Below are 17,275 nucleotides of genomic sequence, written 5' to 3'. Positions count from 1 at the left end.
AATTTTAGTCAAAATCGGTCAACTCATGTCTACGACTATTAAGTGCATTCAAGGTGAGTTGTTTTAGTCCATCATCACATATTTTGATATCTTTTTTATTTTTATGGTTATTGCTGACTTTGGAAGCTTATGCATTACTATAATTAATGTTTTAGCACTTAAATAAAAATAAATAATTTCACCGTCCTAATCGCTGAAGTAAACGTAGTTAGGCAGGTAATAAAATACAATTAAAATAGCATTTTGCACTTATGTCATACTGCAATTCATTATGCCCCGTTCACATTGAGATTTCACTAATAAATAAACTTAGCTAGCACTAATTTAATCCAGTCAAAGTTTTTCAATTAATCAGAAAATTCTATAAAACAAAACTGATTGGCTCAAATTGACGCTAGCTAAATATCGGTATTCGTAATATATTATTTTGAGTGGGCTTTTATATTTTTAGGTTAAAGCCACAGTTATTTGCAGATTAGTTAGATGAATACTCCTATCCCTTTTATCGAATGAAAGTTCAACATAATAGTTAACTTTGTTTCAATTTTCATAATTTTTCCTCAGTTGCTTTGATGTTCTCATTGAAGTAACTCTAATAGCTTCTTTTCCCTACGTGGATCAGTAGCGACAATTGTATTTATTATTACGCCTAGTTTAGATACAGGCGAAATATCCGCGTTATTTAAGTCTTTCCTCTCTACTGGCCGCAGTCTCGTTTGAGGTTTTTTTGTGGAGTTTTGTGTTGTTTTGATCTCTCTTTGTTGTTTATTATCCTTTTTATCCATAGCTACCGACTTTTTGAATGCACTTTTACCAAAATAGTTATAAAAAAACCTCGTCCAAAAAAAACAACAACAACTGATTCTTAAAGTTATATTACGGGGGTTGCCACAAAGAGGTAAGGTAAAGGTAAATAATCCGGCATTAGACTTTACAGTCCCTATCGGCGGTGCTGATCTCCGTTTCTTGGCCCTTCAGCCAGGAGGTGCAATGGGGGGTTGGGGGCCGACCATCCTGTGCTTTCGCAAACACTTCCTGTTTACCTTCCCCAGATTTCTCCAGGTACCCATTTAGAGCTGGGTCGACTCTGGCTGAGCTTACAGAGTCACGCCACTGACCCCCGTCCCAAACTAACTAATTGGATACACTAGGATTCGAACACTCACCCTCTCAGACAAAGGATCCTGAATCCAGCGCATCAATCCACTCGGCCAGCACGGCACAAAGAGGGATTTGAAAAAAAATTAAGCCGGTGACAACACTAAACTAGAATACGTATGGATGCCTTTAAGAAGTGACTAGATTGATATTGGCTGTGTAGTTAATTCATCCAAATGAGCAGCATAGAGGTCATTTGTAATTTCCTATGACAAATTGTTTTTACAAGTTCATGGGCAGGTCAGAAGACTGAGTTTAGGAGAAGTTATTTTTCATGTCTATACATGCATGTATATTGTTTAGTGGTAATATCATTAATAAGCAAAACGAAACAACTTGATTCAAACATTTTTTTTTGTGATCTGTACAGTGTGTCAATGATAAAAAAACGCCACACAAATACGGCCATAGTAAGTATATTTTAGGGGATAGAATTTCGAATTTTTTAGGCTATCCTTCAGACGAATCTTGGAGAAGCACGCCTACTCATTTTCAGCTTATGTGCAGATACCCCTCAGCAAGTTTACCCCTTTTAACTCCAAGTAAAAAGGGAATGAAGGGAATGATACTAAGAATGTAATACTACTCTTGAACCCTCTGTTTCTGTATTCCTGCGTGTTTCTTACAAATCTTTTTACAAATCAACAAATTCTACATTTCTAACAAATAAAATTACAAATTTTAAAATAACCCAAATGAGTATTAAAAAAAAAGATAATTACACTTACGACGACCGCCCTGTTTTGTATATTTGAGGTTCTAGGCGATCCAGGTTGTGCACCAAATGTCTGTTGGGTGGCGACAGGAGCCCGGACAGTTACTTGAGTTTGAGGTCTCTGAAACACAAAATAAAATTTAAAAGACACACACAAAAATTATTACCAGTCAAAAATTTGAAAGCTAACAAGAGAGGAAATTCAAGTTCATCTCCCAGAGAGAAAACGCCCAGTGGCACTAACCAGGAAAGAAAATACAGAAGAATAAAAATACTATTTTATTTATTGCTTGGTCTTTTTTAATACTTTAAATTGGGTCAAAGATAAAAGAATCACTCAGGGCAACGTTGGGCAAAAAGCGAAAAAAAAAGCATACAAACAGAAAGGATGCAAAGTATAATGATGGGTATAATTTTAGTTCTAATCATGGGTACATTGATGGGTATAGAAAGGATGCAAATATACAGGATGGAAAAATCCTTATATAAATAATATTATATAAAGGATATATAAATGATATATAAAGGATGGAAATATAAAGGATGCAAAGTATAATGGTTGGTATAGTTTTAACAAACCTCTTTTGCACACTAACCTTCACTAGCCATTTTCCAAAGGATAACAATAGTTTTAAACAAATGAATCAGGATATATATATATATATCTATATATATAAAAATAAGTTGTCTGTGTGTGGATCTGTGGATGGATCAGGTGACGTCATGTTTGTCCGCATATGACGTCTGAATTATTTCACACTAATACAAAATAAGAAAAAAAACTAAAAAAGGTAAAAACTACAAAAAAAACTAAAAAGAAAAAAAAAAACTAAAAAAGCTAAAAAACTAAAAAAAACTAAAAAAAGGTAAAAAACTAAAAACTAAAAAAACTGAAAAAACTAAAAAAAGGCAAAAACTACAAAAAAAACTAAAAACTAATAAAAAAACTAAAAAATCTAAAAAACTAAAAAAACTAAAAAAACTAAAAAAAGGTAAAAAACTAAAAAAAAAACTAAAAACTAAAAAAGAAAAAAACTAAAAAAAGGAAAACTGAAAAATAAAAGAGAAAAAGAAAACTAAAAAAATATGAATAAAAATACAAAAAAATAAAAAAGATAAAAACTACAAAAAAACTAAAAAGAAAAAACGAAAAAAAAACTAAAAAAGCTAAAAAAATAAAAGAAGCAAAAATCTAAAGAAGGTAAAAACTACAAAAAAAAAAAAGAAAACAAAATAAAAAAATCTAAAAAAGCTTAAAAACTAAAAAAAAACTAAAAAAAAGATAAGAAACTAAAAAAAAACTAAAAAAAGGAAAAAACCATAAAATAAACTAAAAACTAATAAAAAAATAATAAAAAAAGCTAAAAAACTAAAAAAACTAAAAAAAACTAAAAAAGGTAAAAACTAAAAGAACTAAAAAAGAAAAAAAACTAAAAAAAGGAAAAAACTGAAAAATAAAGGAGAAAAAGAAAACTAAAAAAATATAAATAAAAATAAAAAAACTAAAAAGATAAAAACTTCAAAAAAAACTAAAAAGAAAAAAGAAAAAAACTAAAAAACCTAAAAAAAGGTAAAAACCAATAAAAAAAAACTAAAAACAAAAAAAGGGAAAAAATTAAAAATTTATTTCATCATAAGTTTTCAACTGACGAAATTACAGACCGGGACATCGGGACACAAATGACGACCGGGACACCGGCACATAGGGAATATGAATGACGACACTCAAAGAGAAAGCGACCGGGACAAAAGGAATGTTCGATTAGCAATCAACAAAGCACCGGGACACAAATGACGACCGGGACACAGGGAGTATAAATGACGACCAGGATATAAGTAAAAAAAACTAAAAAAACTAAAAAAAAGGTAAAAACTACAAAAAAACTAAAAAGAAAAAAAAAAACTAATAAAAAAACTAAAAAATCTAAAAATCTAAATAAACTAAAAAAGAAAAAAAATAAAAAAGGAAAAAAATAAAGGAGAAAAACAAAACTAAAAACGAATGTATATACAGACCGGGACACCGGGATACAAATGACGACCGGGACACAGGGAATATAAATGACGACCGGGACACAGGGACACAACTACAACGGGGACGCCGGGGGGCACAGGGGGATATAAATGACGACCGAGACACCGGGACACATGGAATATAAATGACGCCCGGGACACTCAAAGAGAAATCACAGACTGGGACACCGGGACACAAATGACGACCTGGACACAGGGACAAAACTACAAAGGGGATGCCGGGGGGCACAAGGGGATATATAAATGACGATGGCGACACAGGGAATGGTAGATTAGCAATCACCATCAACAAAGCTCAAGGGCAATCATTAGAATCATGAGGTATAGATCTGAATACGGATTGTTTTCCCATGGACCATTATATGTTGCATTTTCAAGAGTCGGTAAACAATCTATTTATATGCACAGACAATGGGACAGCAAAGAATGTTGTATATTCGCAAGTTTTACGTAGTTAAAAACATATATATATATATATATCTATATTCACAGGTGGGACATAGGGACACAACTACAATGGCGCGTAACTAATATGGCGCGTAACGACTTACGCGCGCGGGGGGGCTTGGGGGGGGGGGTGCGAAGCGCCCCCACCAACTAGGTGTTGGGGTGGCGCGAAGCGCCACCCCAACAGCTAGTATATATATAAGAGATGGATTTAAATGAAAGAGCATTAAGTGATTATAGATCAAGTAGCAGATTTGATGCTGATCAGTTAGCATCCAGTAGAAGTATTCTAGCTTTTTGAAAGTAGTTTCATAAAATAGAAAGAAGTTAAATAATAAGAGAACGAAACAAGATTATCAGGACCAAATAGGAAAAAATAATTATAGTTTTTTTTTTTCAAGTACCAATATTCTTGAAAACTGGAACTTTTATCACTTGAAAAATACATTTTTATGAAGAAGAATAGCTAAAAACCTGATCTACCAGCAGAACCACTTGACAAATGGATCACTGATAACTAATGATAAGTTGGGAAATTAAGGAGCTTGACCTAGAAACATTCAGAACGAGGCATCCACCAAACCATAATAATTACCTTTTCATCAAGGGCGGTCTAAGAGCTTTACTTAGGGAGGGGGGTTTCCAAAAAAAACTTAAAAAACACATCGAAAATTTATTTTTATGCATTATTGTAACTTTTTTACGAGTCTGAGGGGGTGGGATCAAACCCGGTAAACTCACTCCCCCTGGATGCGGTCTTGCCTCTCACACATATCCACTAAATTTAAATGAACCTTAAACTCCGTTCTCTCGGAAGTACAAAGGTACCTTCATAAAAATAACAAAAGTATCCAGTGAAGAGGATGCGAATGGAAAAAACTAGAATGACAAAGAATTGAAGGCTTAACTATTTTAATTGCAACCCATAGATGACTTACTTAAATAGAAAAAAGCTAGCTCTAAAAGTGACCCATGAGAGGCACTAGAAGTTGGGTGAAGAGGCACAGTAAAAGGCAACCAACTTCTTAAGGTGAAAGGAAAATCGAATGAACAAAGCTTATCCGACTAGAAAAATAAGACTATAAACAAGAGAGGGCACTCTCTCTTATACCAAAATGGGACAACTTCTATAGTGAATTCTACGGGCTAGTCAAATACTTTACGAAGATCCAAGAATGAAACAGTAGGTAAAGGAGGGAATTGGGTATAGTGCACGGTGCGATTTAAGTGTTTGGAATGAAGATAAGGTAGAAAATTTTTCAATTAAGATTGAGTTAAATGGTAAAAAAAAATATAATTAGTATAGTGTATAGGCCGCCCAGTGCGCACTTGGATGATTTCATTGAAGGGTTTAATGAGCTGCTTGCAAAAATACCGCCGAGTGTAGCCATATTGTGATGGGTGAATTTAATTTTGATCTTCTTGATTTGTCAGGAATGAATGTTGATTCTTTGAATTTTACGATTTCGAGTGATTTGTACCCCCCTTGTGGGCGTACAAACGAGAATAACTTCAGAAATTGACACATTGATCGACAATGTCTTTGTTCAGTCGATTGATTTTCATAGGAGCTTTGCTGATGTGATAGTTTGCCCCGGATCTGACCATCTGACATTAATAGCTACAATTAATCACCCCGTGAAAAAACTGCAAAAGAAGAAGGTTATAACTAGACTAATGAAAAAAGAAAATCTTCAAAAATTTGCAGAAGAGATTAACGTTATTGATTGGAGTCCTGTTGTTGAAGAAAAAGAATGCCCTTCAAGAGCATTCTTTATGTCAGGCATATTGCCTATTTATGCATGTCGATGGAAATAATTTAATGAAATAGTACTGAGAAATAGGCATTATGAGAGACATTTAGATGATCGAAGTAGTGAAGCTTTTGACTTATTCAAAACACAGAGGAATCTAGTGAATAAACTCAGAAGAAAAGCAACTTCTAATTTTTATAATCATAAATTTGAGGATAGCAAGGGGAACATGAAAGAAACGTGGAGGATAATAAATGACCTTATTGGTGACAAAGGAGATAAGAAGAATGAAGAAGTATGTTTAAGCGGTTGCGACCGTTATGATAAAAGTACAACTGTTAATAAATTCGGTAAACTTTTCTCGAATATTGGTTCTGAAGTGCAAGCTAGTATTTATGACAAGTATCAAGAAATGCAGGGTAGCAATTTTAGTGATATAAGAGGGGAATCTCTGAGAATAAATTTTAATTTGTGTACTAGTGACGAAGTCAGTAAAATTGTGAAGTAGCTGAAGTCTAATTCAGCTGGAGTGGATGGCTTAACTCTTCGAGGGCTTAAAGCCACTTTAGGGTACATACTACCCTGTCTGGTGTTTAGTATTAATCTTTCTCTAGAAAAGGGTAAGTTTCCAGAACAGCTTGAAGTCACGAAGGTCATACCCCTCCACAAGGGTGGCTGCAAAAGCGATTTTGAAAACTGGCGACCGATTTCGATTTTACCTCTTTTCTCAAAAATATTAGAAAAAGTTGTCCATAAACGACTACATGATTTTCTCCAGGTTAACGAATTATTAAGTGAAACCCAATTTGGGTTCCGTAAGGAACACTCCACAATCCACGCCTTGCAGCATCTGGTGGAATGTGTTAGTGGTGCGTTGGATAAAGGGTACTTACCAATGTCAATTTTCATTGATATAAGGAAAGCATTTGATACTGTAGATTTCAAGATTTTGCTGGACTGACTCAAGTGTCTTGGAATTCGCGGCACTTCTTTACAGCGGTTTGAAAGTTATTTCCTTGGAAGATCCCTGCGGGTAGTACTTAATGATGTGACTTCATCTTCTTATTGACTAAAATGTGGAGTTCCGCAAGGTTCTGTTTTAGGTCCCTTGCTTTATCTTGTGCACGTAAATGCGATGCGTTCTTATCTTCAAGATGTCTATGTAACAACGATACAACTTTGTCAGAGTGTGCTAGATCAATCGAAGAGATTGTGCTGAAATCAAATGATGCGTTGAGAAGCATGGAGGTTTTTATGAACATTAGTTGGCTACGTGTCAACGTGAAAAAGTAGTTTCTAATTACTTTCTGCAGAATAGGCATGCCAATTGATGCTAGAGATCTAGTTATTTTATCCAGAAAGCCTATTCAACAAGTACATATAGTGCGATACTTAGGATTCTTCATTGATTCAAACCTTTCATGGAAGCATCTCAGTAATATTATTTCTTCAAAAATTGTCCGAGGAGTTGGAATGCTTCGAAGATTGAAGCATTTCTTGCCAAAATGGATTCTCCTAATCATTTATCACTAAATTTTTTACCCATGTATTTCATATGGCTGTCTGATTTGGAGCAGCCTTCTACATTAATTTCAAAAGAGTCCAGATTCTGTAGAACGATGTCGTGAAGATCATAGGCAAGTATGTCAAGGTTGTGAATGACACAAGTGTTTGTTTTAAGTCTTTAAATTTGTTTAATGTGGGCCAACTGCAGGATTATCAAGCAGTAGTTTTCGTTTTCCAGTGCGTCCATAATTTAGTCCCTGGTGTTTTTCGCGACAATTACCGTGCTAACAGCGATATTCATGAATATGATACGAGGAATAGTGATAAATTGGCGATTGAGCTTAAGAGTAGCACAAGATCAGGATTTCAATTAAAGTTTCTAGGAACAGCAGTCTGGAATTCTCTACCAGTGAGCATCAGGGTGGCTGAGCATCTTCTAGAGTTTAAGAGAAAGTTAAAAGATTATTTAATAAAGAATGGTTGAATTTGTATTTATTTGTGAGGAGATAGGAGGTGGTAGGGAGGTCTGGTTGGTTGGGGGTGGTAAGGAGGAGTGGGTGGATGGGTGTTAGTGAGAAAGTAGGATTTTTTTTTTGAGGGGATATTAATTAAAACACGATAATTCAAGCATGCCTCAGAGTACATTAGAAAGCACCCGTGATGAAATGAAAGGTTAAAATAAGTTTCTTCAGTGGGTAAAGAAGTAAGATTGAACTTAACTACCTCGGTGGGAAAAGCATTGAAGCCAGAGGATGAATAATACATTAAAACTCAACAATCCTAGTAAATTTTTTTACCGGACACCGAGTCCAAAAAATAGAATGAGGTAAGGAGGGCCTAAGATAAGATCAGAAACTGGGCTTTGACTGCGAAGAAATAAGGAGAGAAATAGCCCTTAGCCCATTATAAGATCTGAAACTGAGCTTCGGCTGGGAAGAACTAATAAGGGAAACAGCCCTTAGCCCTTTAATGAGATAAGGGGACCCAAGATAAGATCTGAAACTGGGCTTTGACTGGGAAGAACTAATAAGAGAAACAGCCCTTAGCCTTTTCATGAGTAGTATCGAGGATCTTGATTGGGGGTTGGGGGGAAGGGGGGTACAAAAAACTTTATAGATTGAAATAAAATGTGTTAACATGCATTGTTGTTAATATTGTAAGAGTCGGACAAAATTTGGTGAGGAAGTAAGATCAAACTGGATACTCTTTCCCCTGGGAACGACCCTGTTCCGAGATCCTACATTTTATGGATTTTATGAAAACAAATTCTTTTACCCAAACTTCTCTAGACTAGTAGATTTTCACTAAAGAAAAAAAAGACAAAAAGAGGATTAGATTCACAAAAAAAACAGCCAAGAAATATTCCACCTCACCTCAAAGGCTCGAAAACAACAGTGACAAACTGGATTTTCAGTCGCACATCTGAACGTCGGCAATAGGTGGCCAAATCCAGGACTTAATCTACAATCTTTACTAGCCACTAAGATCCCAGTAGGCTATACTTACTTGAAGATGGGTAGGCTGAATTGCTCTGATTATTGGAGCATTTGTGACAGTTGTGGAGCCAAGTCGGAGCATTGGACTAGCTGGGACAACTGGTGGTGGAGCAGGTACTGAATTTATAGGCGGTGGAACAAGTCCGTCAATTTTGATATCACCCGTGGCCAAAGAATACCGAAGGTATGGTAGTGTTTTCTGAAAAAGAGAGAAATTTAGTACGAATTGACAAATTTAAATTGAATTTAGGAGGAATTGGATATATGAAAGGAGACCGATCTGAGTACTCAAAACTTATTTTTTTCTTTTTAATAATTGGCATTACTAAGATCTCAATAACCAAGCAATGATTCCACCGCGAGAGGGAAATTTTCCACAAAGGAAATTTTTCTGCAGGTGAAGAATTTTCCAGGGGGGGGTCCGCTGGAGGGAGGATTTCTACAAAGGCAAAGTCTGCACCAGGCACGGGCTTTTCCAGAAAGAATGTTGGAGGGGAAATGCTTCAAATACTCTAAATGCAACAGGTTTATCCAATTTTCAAAATAATTTTCTATGGAGGGGATTTTTTTTTTAGGAATCGAAAACCTGCGTAATTTTTGGTCTAGTTTATTTGCTATTAGTAATGGTCAGAAAATACAAAAGATATGGTGTTTTCTGAAAAAGAGAAATTTAGTAGGATATCTTCCACTTTATAACCAAAGAAAAACATTTAGCTGCCTCTCATGAAAAAAAGACAAAAGTTCTCCTTATTATTAGGACAGGTCAATGGGTAAATTTCCCAGAATTCAGTAAGAAGTGACTGTTGCTAGGGTTGAGTCCTTATGTCTCCTAGGGTCGCAGAATTCATCAGATCTCTCTTTTTCTGACCACTTGAGGAGACTAAGGGTGTCTTGTCCAGGAAAACAAGAGGTTACTATGCGCTCCAAAAGCCTCCACCGAGAGAGCTATTCAGCTATGTTGTACAGCAAAGAATGAGGATTAAGAATAAAGTGTATCTGCAATATCACCGCAAGGCTGTTAAAAAAAAGAAAAAAGAAGAAAAGAAAAACAAGTGATATCAGTTTTTATCAGTAAGATTATAGTAAAATTAAAACGATGCCATTTCAAACTGGAGATTAAAGACACTATAATGTTTCAGTCACACTTTTTTCCACGCAGATTAATTAACGGTTCCACAAACATTACAAATTTCCAGAGAGGATATTCTTATACATAGGTGCATATATTTACAACTCTTAGGGGGAGGGAGTATGAGACAAGAGTAATTTTCCTGGAGTGGAGAAAACGAAGACTCCCCGATTACCGTATGATCGACTGAAAGGAGTCGGTAAAAAAAAAGTCATATAAATGCTCTTTAGTTCAACACACTGAGTTTATACTTTCTTTAAATCTTTTTTTTTTATGACTTCCAATCACCTCTTCACGGACAACCAGCTTATTCACAGCCTCAATTAGATTTTCAAATAGCCCAAGTTTTGACAACTTATCATCCTTCATTTGTAAAAATAAAACTATATTAACCCTTCTTTCATTACAGCCCTACAGAAGTGAGATCAACGCATATCTTTCGTACAGCCTATTGCTAGATACTGTCACGGAAAAAGTAGAAAACTACCAAGTAGCAATGCTACTTGGTAGTTTTCAAATTTGTTGGCAGATTTTGTCTGAACATACCATTTTTACATACAAAAATACTTTTGCTCAAAGAAAAGTTGTCAAAACAAACGCTGGGCTACTATAGTGTCGGCAGCTCTTGGAATATCGTCGAATTCTGACACTGGCAGCTTCGAATCATTGTTCATACCTGGTAAAAAATAAGCCTAAACCTTTAAAAAATAAGAGATGCTAACATTACACTGCTTTTGTACTTTTTATGCGAAATTGACATTAAACTTTAGAGCAAAAACAATTCATAATTATTAAATAAAGATAATTAAAGACAATTTATATAATCAAATATGATAGTTTCTTTTTTAAAACGTAAAGGCTATCCCAAAGATGTTTTTGACATCTTGTTTGTCATCTTGTTGTCAAAGCTGTTAAGTGTTGGCAGCTTTGGGAATTCTGCTACTGGCAGCTTAATGTGGTCGCAAAATTAAATATCACTCAAGTAGCCAGTTCAGAATCAAGATACTCTGGAGAGCAAATTCTAATAATTTGTTCAAAATTTCAAATATCTTGGGTATATTTCGCTTTTGAAAAATAAAGCAACTTATACTTTGGCTAGAAATTATGTAAAATTACGTAAAAAGATAAATAAATAAAGTAAACCACTTATGAATTGGAAACAATTGTTTTGTTAACAATTATTCTAAGATATTTATTTCAGATTTAATGACATGTCAATTATTTCATTAAGAAGATTGTCAAGAGTGATATTTTCTTGATTTCCACCTTTTATAATTAACCTTATTCCTTAATAGAAGACTATATTTTTTTCAGAAGTGAAAAAGATAATATCTTAAAGCCCATTGACCTTCCATAATATAAAGAAGAAATTGTCAAAAATTGGGTTTTTAATGTCAAACGAAAATACTAAAAAAAAAAAAAAACACAAAACGAAAATTTCGAGAGGACAACTGCCTCTCTCTTAATAACTAATGATGATCCAAACCCACCGCGCAAAAAGTAGGGTAGCAAAGTAGCAATGCTACTCGGCAGTTTTCAAATTTGTTGGTAGATTTTGTCTGACTACCATTTTTACACTCAAAAACACTTTTTGCTCATCAAAACACAAGTTGTGCTACTAAAATTTCTGCAGCTTTTGGAATTCTGTCGAATTCTACTACTGGCAGCCTTGGAACTTTGTTCATACCTGGCTTGATATATGTTCATTCGAACAATGCCTAAAACTCTCTTCACGCGATTCCTCCTTATAATACCAAAGCTGTCTTAGAGAATTGATCTTAAAAATATATTTGATTCCGTCCAATTTCACTCCCCCCCCCCCGGAAACACTGGTCAAAATAAGATTCCCATAAATACTCAAAAAAAATTATTAGGCAATTAAGATCAATTAATTGGATATTCCCTACACACCTATGGGAGATAAAAACTTTTCAAGCGCAAAACAAAGAAATGTTGTGGTAATGCTACTATAGAAACTAAATGCAAACAATACATGAAAAACTAATTTAATAGAAGGTTAGAAGGATTAATTGCGCTGAATCAAAACAAATAGACAAACACTTATGGCATTTGCAAAAAAGGACATGAAAAGAAACTATAAGGATAGTAGAGATTAACTGTGTTACAACAAAATTTTCTGCCTTGAATCCTTTCAAGCATAAAAAAAGAAAAGAAAAAAAGGCCCCTCAGGTTGGACTGAGTAGCAGTACAAACTATAATAGTACCCGCCACCAAATGGAAGTACAAAAAGGACATTGTCCCCTTCCCTAAAGCCCACTAGGAATAGATCTTAGGGGAGAAGGGGCTGAATCAAGCAAATTTTTAGAGAGGCAGCTAGTCAATTTTATAGACCAGTGGTTTTAGAAAAACAATGCAAACCAAATCTGGGGGAAAGGACTTTCAAGATAACAAGTTGAGGGCATGTTTCGTAATCCTTATTTAGCAAAGAAATTTGACAAGCCTTAGCGGGGCGTGTTTGGAAATAATATCTCTTGTAGTAGAAGTTCTATCTCTCTTGAACAAGTCAACTTACCCGAAGGAAGGGGGCTAAGCATGGCTGCTCTGAGGAATTTAGTTCTTTTTGGAGCCTTTGTGTAAATTCTTCAGGTTCAATTCTTCCGTCAATTAAGGCTTGAATGAGCGTTGCCACATTTTTAGACACACCTTCTGCTTGCTCGTTGCTTAGTTTGAGGAGCGTCGCTAGGAAATTTTTACACTTTAATTTCGCCGTTTCTGGAGTCATCTAAAATAAAAAAAGAAATTTTCAGATGAAAAAAAAGCTCAATAAACAAAAAATAGGAGACAACTATTTGGAACTTAGCCTTTTTAATCGCTATTACAAATTCTTTTTAATTGTGACGCCTAAGAAAATTGCAAAACTGAAACAAGTATTCATAATATGAAACCTAAAATTAGTGAAATTAAATAGTTTGCTTTGAATTTGATTTATTATTTGACTTATTCTGGACGTTTAATGTAGCATTTTATTGGATTCTTACGATTCGGACATTTTGTTGGGGGGGGGGGAAGCTTAGGTTACTGAAGACAAACACAAAATTAAAACAAGTTGTCATAATACGAAAACTAGACTTCCCGAGCTAACTCACAAATTTCTTGAGCTTTTTAAGCCTTTTAGGTACCACTTTATAACTCATATTGGATAAAAAACTAATAGCCAAAAAGTATTTCACAAAAATTTTATTTTCTAGCAAAAATCATGGATTAAATCTTGTGATAATATTTAGTATCATAGCTAGAATGAGCGACAAATTCAGTAAAAGTTGATGACTCCAAAACCCTGTAGCTGCATTAACTGCAGACTATTTCTCACAAACAATAAATTAATGTCAAGATTCAAAACCTTAGTCTGTGAGAACCTTGAGGAAAATACTCCAGAAACTGCTAGAATAACTTAACAGGGTAATTTCCAATTTTGAAATAGTCGTAGCAATTAGTTACATTCGGGGCCTTGCAATCAAATAGTTGCAATTAAAGATCACAATAAAAACTGTTTTTATAAAAAAATATAAAAACAGATTTCCAATGAATGACGTAAAATAAGAAAAATCTAAGATGAAATTTCTTCGAATCCAAAAAGTGTGGACGAAATCAGATTATAGATACACAGTGATCTGATCGTTTGGTATCGAAGGAAGGGGGGTCTCTACAACCCCACATCATAATTCGATTTCTCTGTAGCGCACGCTAGATCTTGAACGGTACAACAGCTATCTTAAAAAGGTGGTCAGTTACTGCCGAGACCCCCCCCCCCGCAAGGTGAAGGAATATATACAAACATCACTTTAAAAAAAATATAGCGGAACTTTTTACTTTCAAATAAGACAGTAAGATGTCAAATATTTTACAAATTGTAGTAGCAAGGGGGTAAGTTTCAAAATTTCTGGTGTGACAGCATTTCAGAAGCAACCTTCTGTACAATACCATTTAATTATGTCTATTAGGCTGAAATAACCATTCAGTTTTCAATCTTTTCAGACCCAGTACAGGTTCCAGAAAGACAGGGGCAAGACCCCACCCCACCTCCCGGTTTTAGACATATTCTGCGTCCGCCTCGATTCCATTCAATTCATACAAATATTTCGATAAAAACACAGGGGCTAGAAGTTCGTTCAAGTTCGCGAAAAGAACGAGAGGTAGAGGCTGGGGCATCCCCCGTATATACGGAATAATCTCTGTTCGTTTTAACTTTTAATGTTGCTCCTTTTTTCATTTAAAAAAACTAGTTTTTATTATTTAATTTTTGACCAATTTCAAATCACGCGGGGAGAAAGTATTCCCCGTTAAAGATTCTCCCTGAAAAAATTTTCGTATATTTTCCAGTAACAAACACTATACGAAAACAATGCGCAAATTGTATAGCTTATGGCCCTTTTTTCAGGGAATAGGGGTTGTCATATTATCCCTAGATGCACAAATATAGGCCCTTTCATCTACGCTGAACCAAATTGCTATCTAAATTTTTTATCCAATGTCTTTGGGGAAAAAGGGGCATGTAAGACAAGGTTATATGTCCTTTTATCTTTTTGGTCAAACAATTCGTGGTAACGAACTGTAGTAAGGAGCGACGCGGCTCAATAGTAAACAAAACTCTAAAAAATGGAATTTTGATACCAATAGTTACATCAAAAGAATCGCATTTTAATGCTGAATTCAAATATATAAGTTTCATCAAGATTAGTTTTACCCATCAAAAGTTACGAGCCTGAGAAAATTTGTCTCATTTTCGAGAATAGGGAGAAACACCCGCTAAAGGTCATATAATCTTAACAAAAATCACACCGTCAAATTCAGCGCATTAGAGAACCTTATTGTAGAAGTTTCAAGCTCCTATCTATAAAAATGTGGAATTTCGCATTTTTTTCCCAGAATACAGGTCACGGATGCCTGTTTATTTGCTGTTTTTTTTTTTTTTTTCCCAGGGGTAATCGTATCGACCCAGTGGTCCTATAATCTTGCGAGACGGCTCATTCTAACGGAAATGAAAAGTTCTAGTGCCCTTTTTAAGCGACAAAAAAAATTGGAGGGCACCTAGGCCCCCTCCCAATTATTTCCACAAAGTCACCATTTAATTAAATAGCCATTCAAATAGCCATTTAATTCACCGTAGTCAAAAAACCTTATAACTATGTCTTTGGGGGCGACTTACTCCCGCACAGTCCCCGTGGGAGGGGCTACAAGTTACAAACTTTGACCAGTGCTTGCTTACATATAGTAATGGTTATTTGGAACTGTACAGACGTTTTCAGGGGGATTTTTAGGTTGGGGGGGGGGGTTGAGAAGAGGGAGATGTTGGGGGAGCTTTTCTTGGAAGAATTTGTTGTGGGGGAAGAAAATTTTCATGAAGGGAGCGCAGAATTTTCTAGCGTTATTATAAGAAAACAATGAAAAAATAAATATGAAAAAGTTTTTTCAACTGAAAGTAAGGAGAAGCATTAAAACTTAAAACGAACAAAAATTATTACGCATATGATGGGCTCACCTCCTCCTAATACCCCGCTCTTTACGCTAAAGTATTTTCAGTAATTTCAACTATTTATTCTACGGCTTTTGTGATTCAGGGGTCATTCTTAAGGAATTTGAACAAAATTTAAGCTTTAGTGTAAAGAGCGAGGTACTGACGAGGGGGTGAACCCCTCATATACGTAATAAAAACATGAGAATACAAAAGTTCGTTACGTAAGCTAATTTGTAAGTTAAGTATATCTTTTACTAATAAAAACTAATTCGTAAAAAATTAAAAGTTCTAGTTGCCTTTTAAGTAACCAAGAAATCGGAGGGCAACTAGGCCTCCTCCCCCGCTCTTTTTCTCAAAATCATTCGATCAAAACTCTGAGAAAGCCATTTAGCAAAAAAAAAAAAAAAAAAATATGCAAATTTCGTTTTAATTATTCATCTGCGGAGAGCCAAAATCAAAACATGCATTGATTCAAAAAACGTTCAGAAATTAAATAAAAAAAAACAAGTTTTTTTTTAACTGAAAGTAAGGAGCGACAATAAAACTTAAAACGAACAGAAATTACTTCGTATATGAGAGGGGCTGCATCCTCATCAACGCCCCGCTCTTTACGCTAAAGTTTTTTACTGTTTTAAAAAGTAGAGTTGAAATAGTCAAACTTTAGCGTAAAGAGCGGGTCGTTGTTGAGGATGCAGCCCCTTTCATATACGAAGTAATTTCTGTTCGTTTTAAGTTTTATTGTCGCTCCTTACTTTCAGTTAAAAAAACTTGTTTTATTTATTTAATCACTTTAAAAGGGCACAAGAACTTTTAATTTCCTTTCAAATGAGCCGTTTCCTGACCTTCTAAGACCATTGGCTCGATATGATCCTCCCCCCATGGAGAATATAAACATACATCCATGATTTTTCTTCTTGCAAAAAAATACAAAATTCCAAATTGTTGCAGAAACTTGAAACCTCAATGGTAGGGTTCTCTGATATGCTGAATCAGTTAATATAGTTTCTGTTTTGATCACTTGACCATTTGACTGAATCTCCGTTTTCGAAAATCAGTCTAGTTTTCTCAGCCTCGTAGCTTTTGATAGGCACAAATCAATTTTATATATTTGGGATCAACTTAAAAATCTAAATTTATTTATATATTAACTGTTGTTAATTTTTTTTTTTCGAGTTTCGGCCCTGTCTCTTCTTACATATAGTTTGTTATCTTCTTTACATATATGTCTACATATGTCTCTTCTTACATATAGTTCTTACATACTAACTGTTGAATGTAGGCTATGTGATGCATTTCGTTTGTTTGATGTACCGTTTGAGGTATTTCCTATGTATTTATGAATTTATGGAGGAGGCAACTGCCCCCTCCAGACCCAATTCTCCCCCAGATTTTAGGTTGCCCCCTCCCTAGCAGGAATTTAGTTTCTACACAAAATCTTGTCAAAAATAAGATAAACCTGCATAATTCAAGCATCCAGAGAAAAGCGTCGGTTTTCTTTAGTATATCTTTGTCTTCACTTAATGTATGGATCATTTTTCAGTTGCGACTGTCATTTTCACT

The 17,275-nt window shown here is 34.9% G+C and overlaps 1 protein-coding gene across 1 annotated transcript in view; it reads right to left on the bottom strand.

Annotated features, from left to right (window-relative positions):
• LOC136043669 (transcription initiation factor TFIID subunit 4-like) overlaps positions 1 to 17,275 on the bottom strand; it is a gene marked incomplete in the record, with an annotated part of 105,488 nt that overhangs the window by 38,630 nt on the left and 49,583 nt on the right. Inside the window, 3 exon segments of the mRNA XM_065728564.1 lie at positions 1,881 to 1,994; positions 9,121 to 9,309; positions 12,773 to 12,982. Of these exon segments, the coding sequence (XP_065584636.1) occupies positions 1,881 to 1,994; positions 9,121 to 9,309; positions 12,773 to 12,982 (513 nt within the window).

The sequence above is a fragment of the Artemia franciscana genome, unplaced genomic scaffold (genome assembly GCF_032884065.1).
Source record: "Artemia franciscana unplaced genomic scaffold, ASM3288406v1 Scaffold_805, whole genome shotgun sequence".
NCBI lineage: Eukaryota > Metazoa > Arthropoda > Branchiopoda > Anostraca > Artemiidae > Artemia > Artemia franciscana.
The sequence above is the reverse complement of the archived record's forward strand: the minus strand, read 5'-3'. Positions and strand labels throughout refer to the sequence as shown.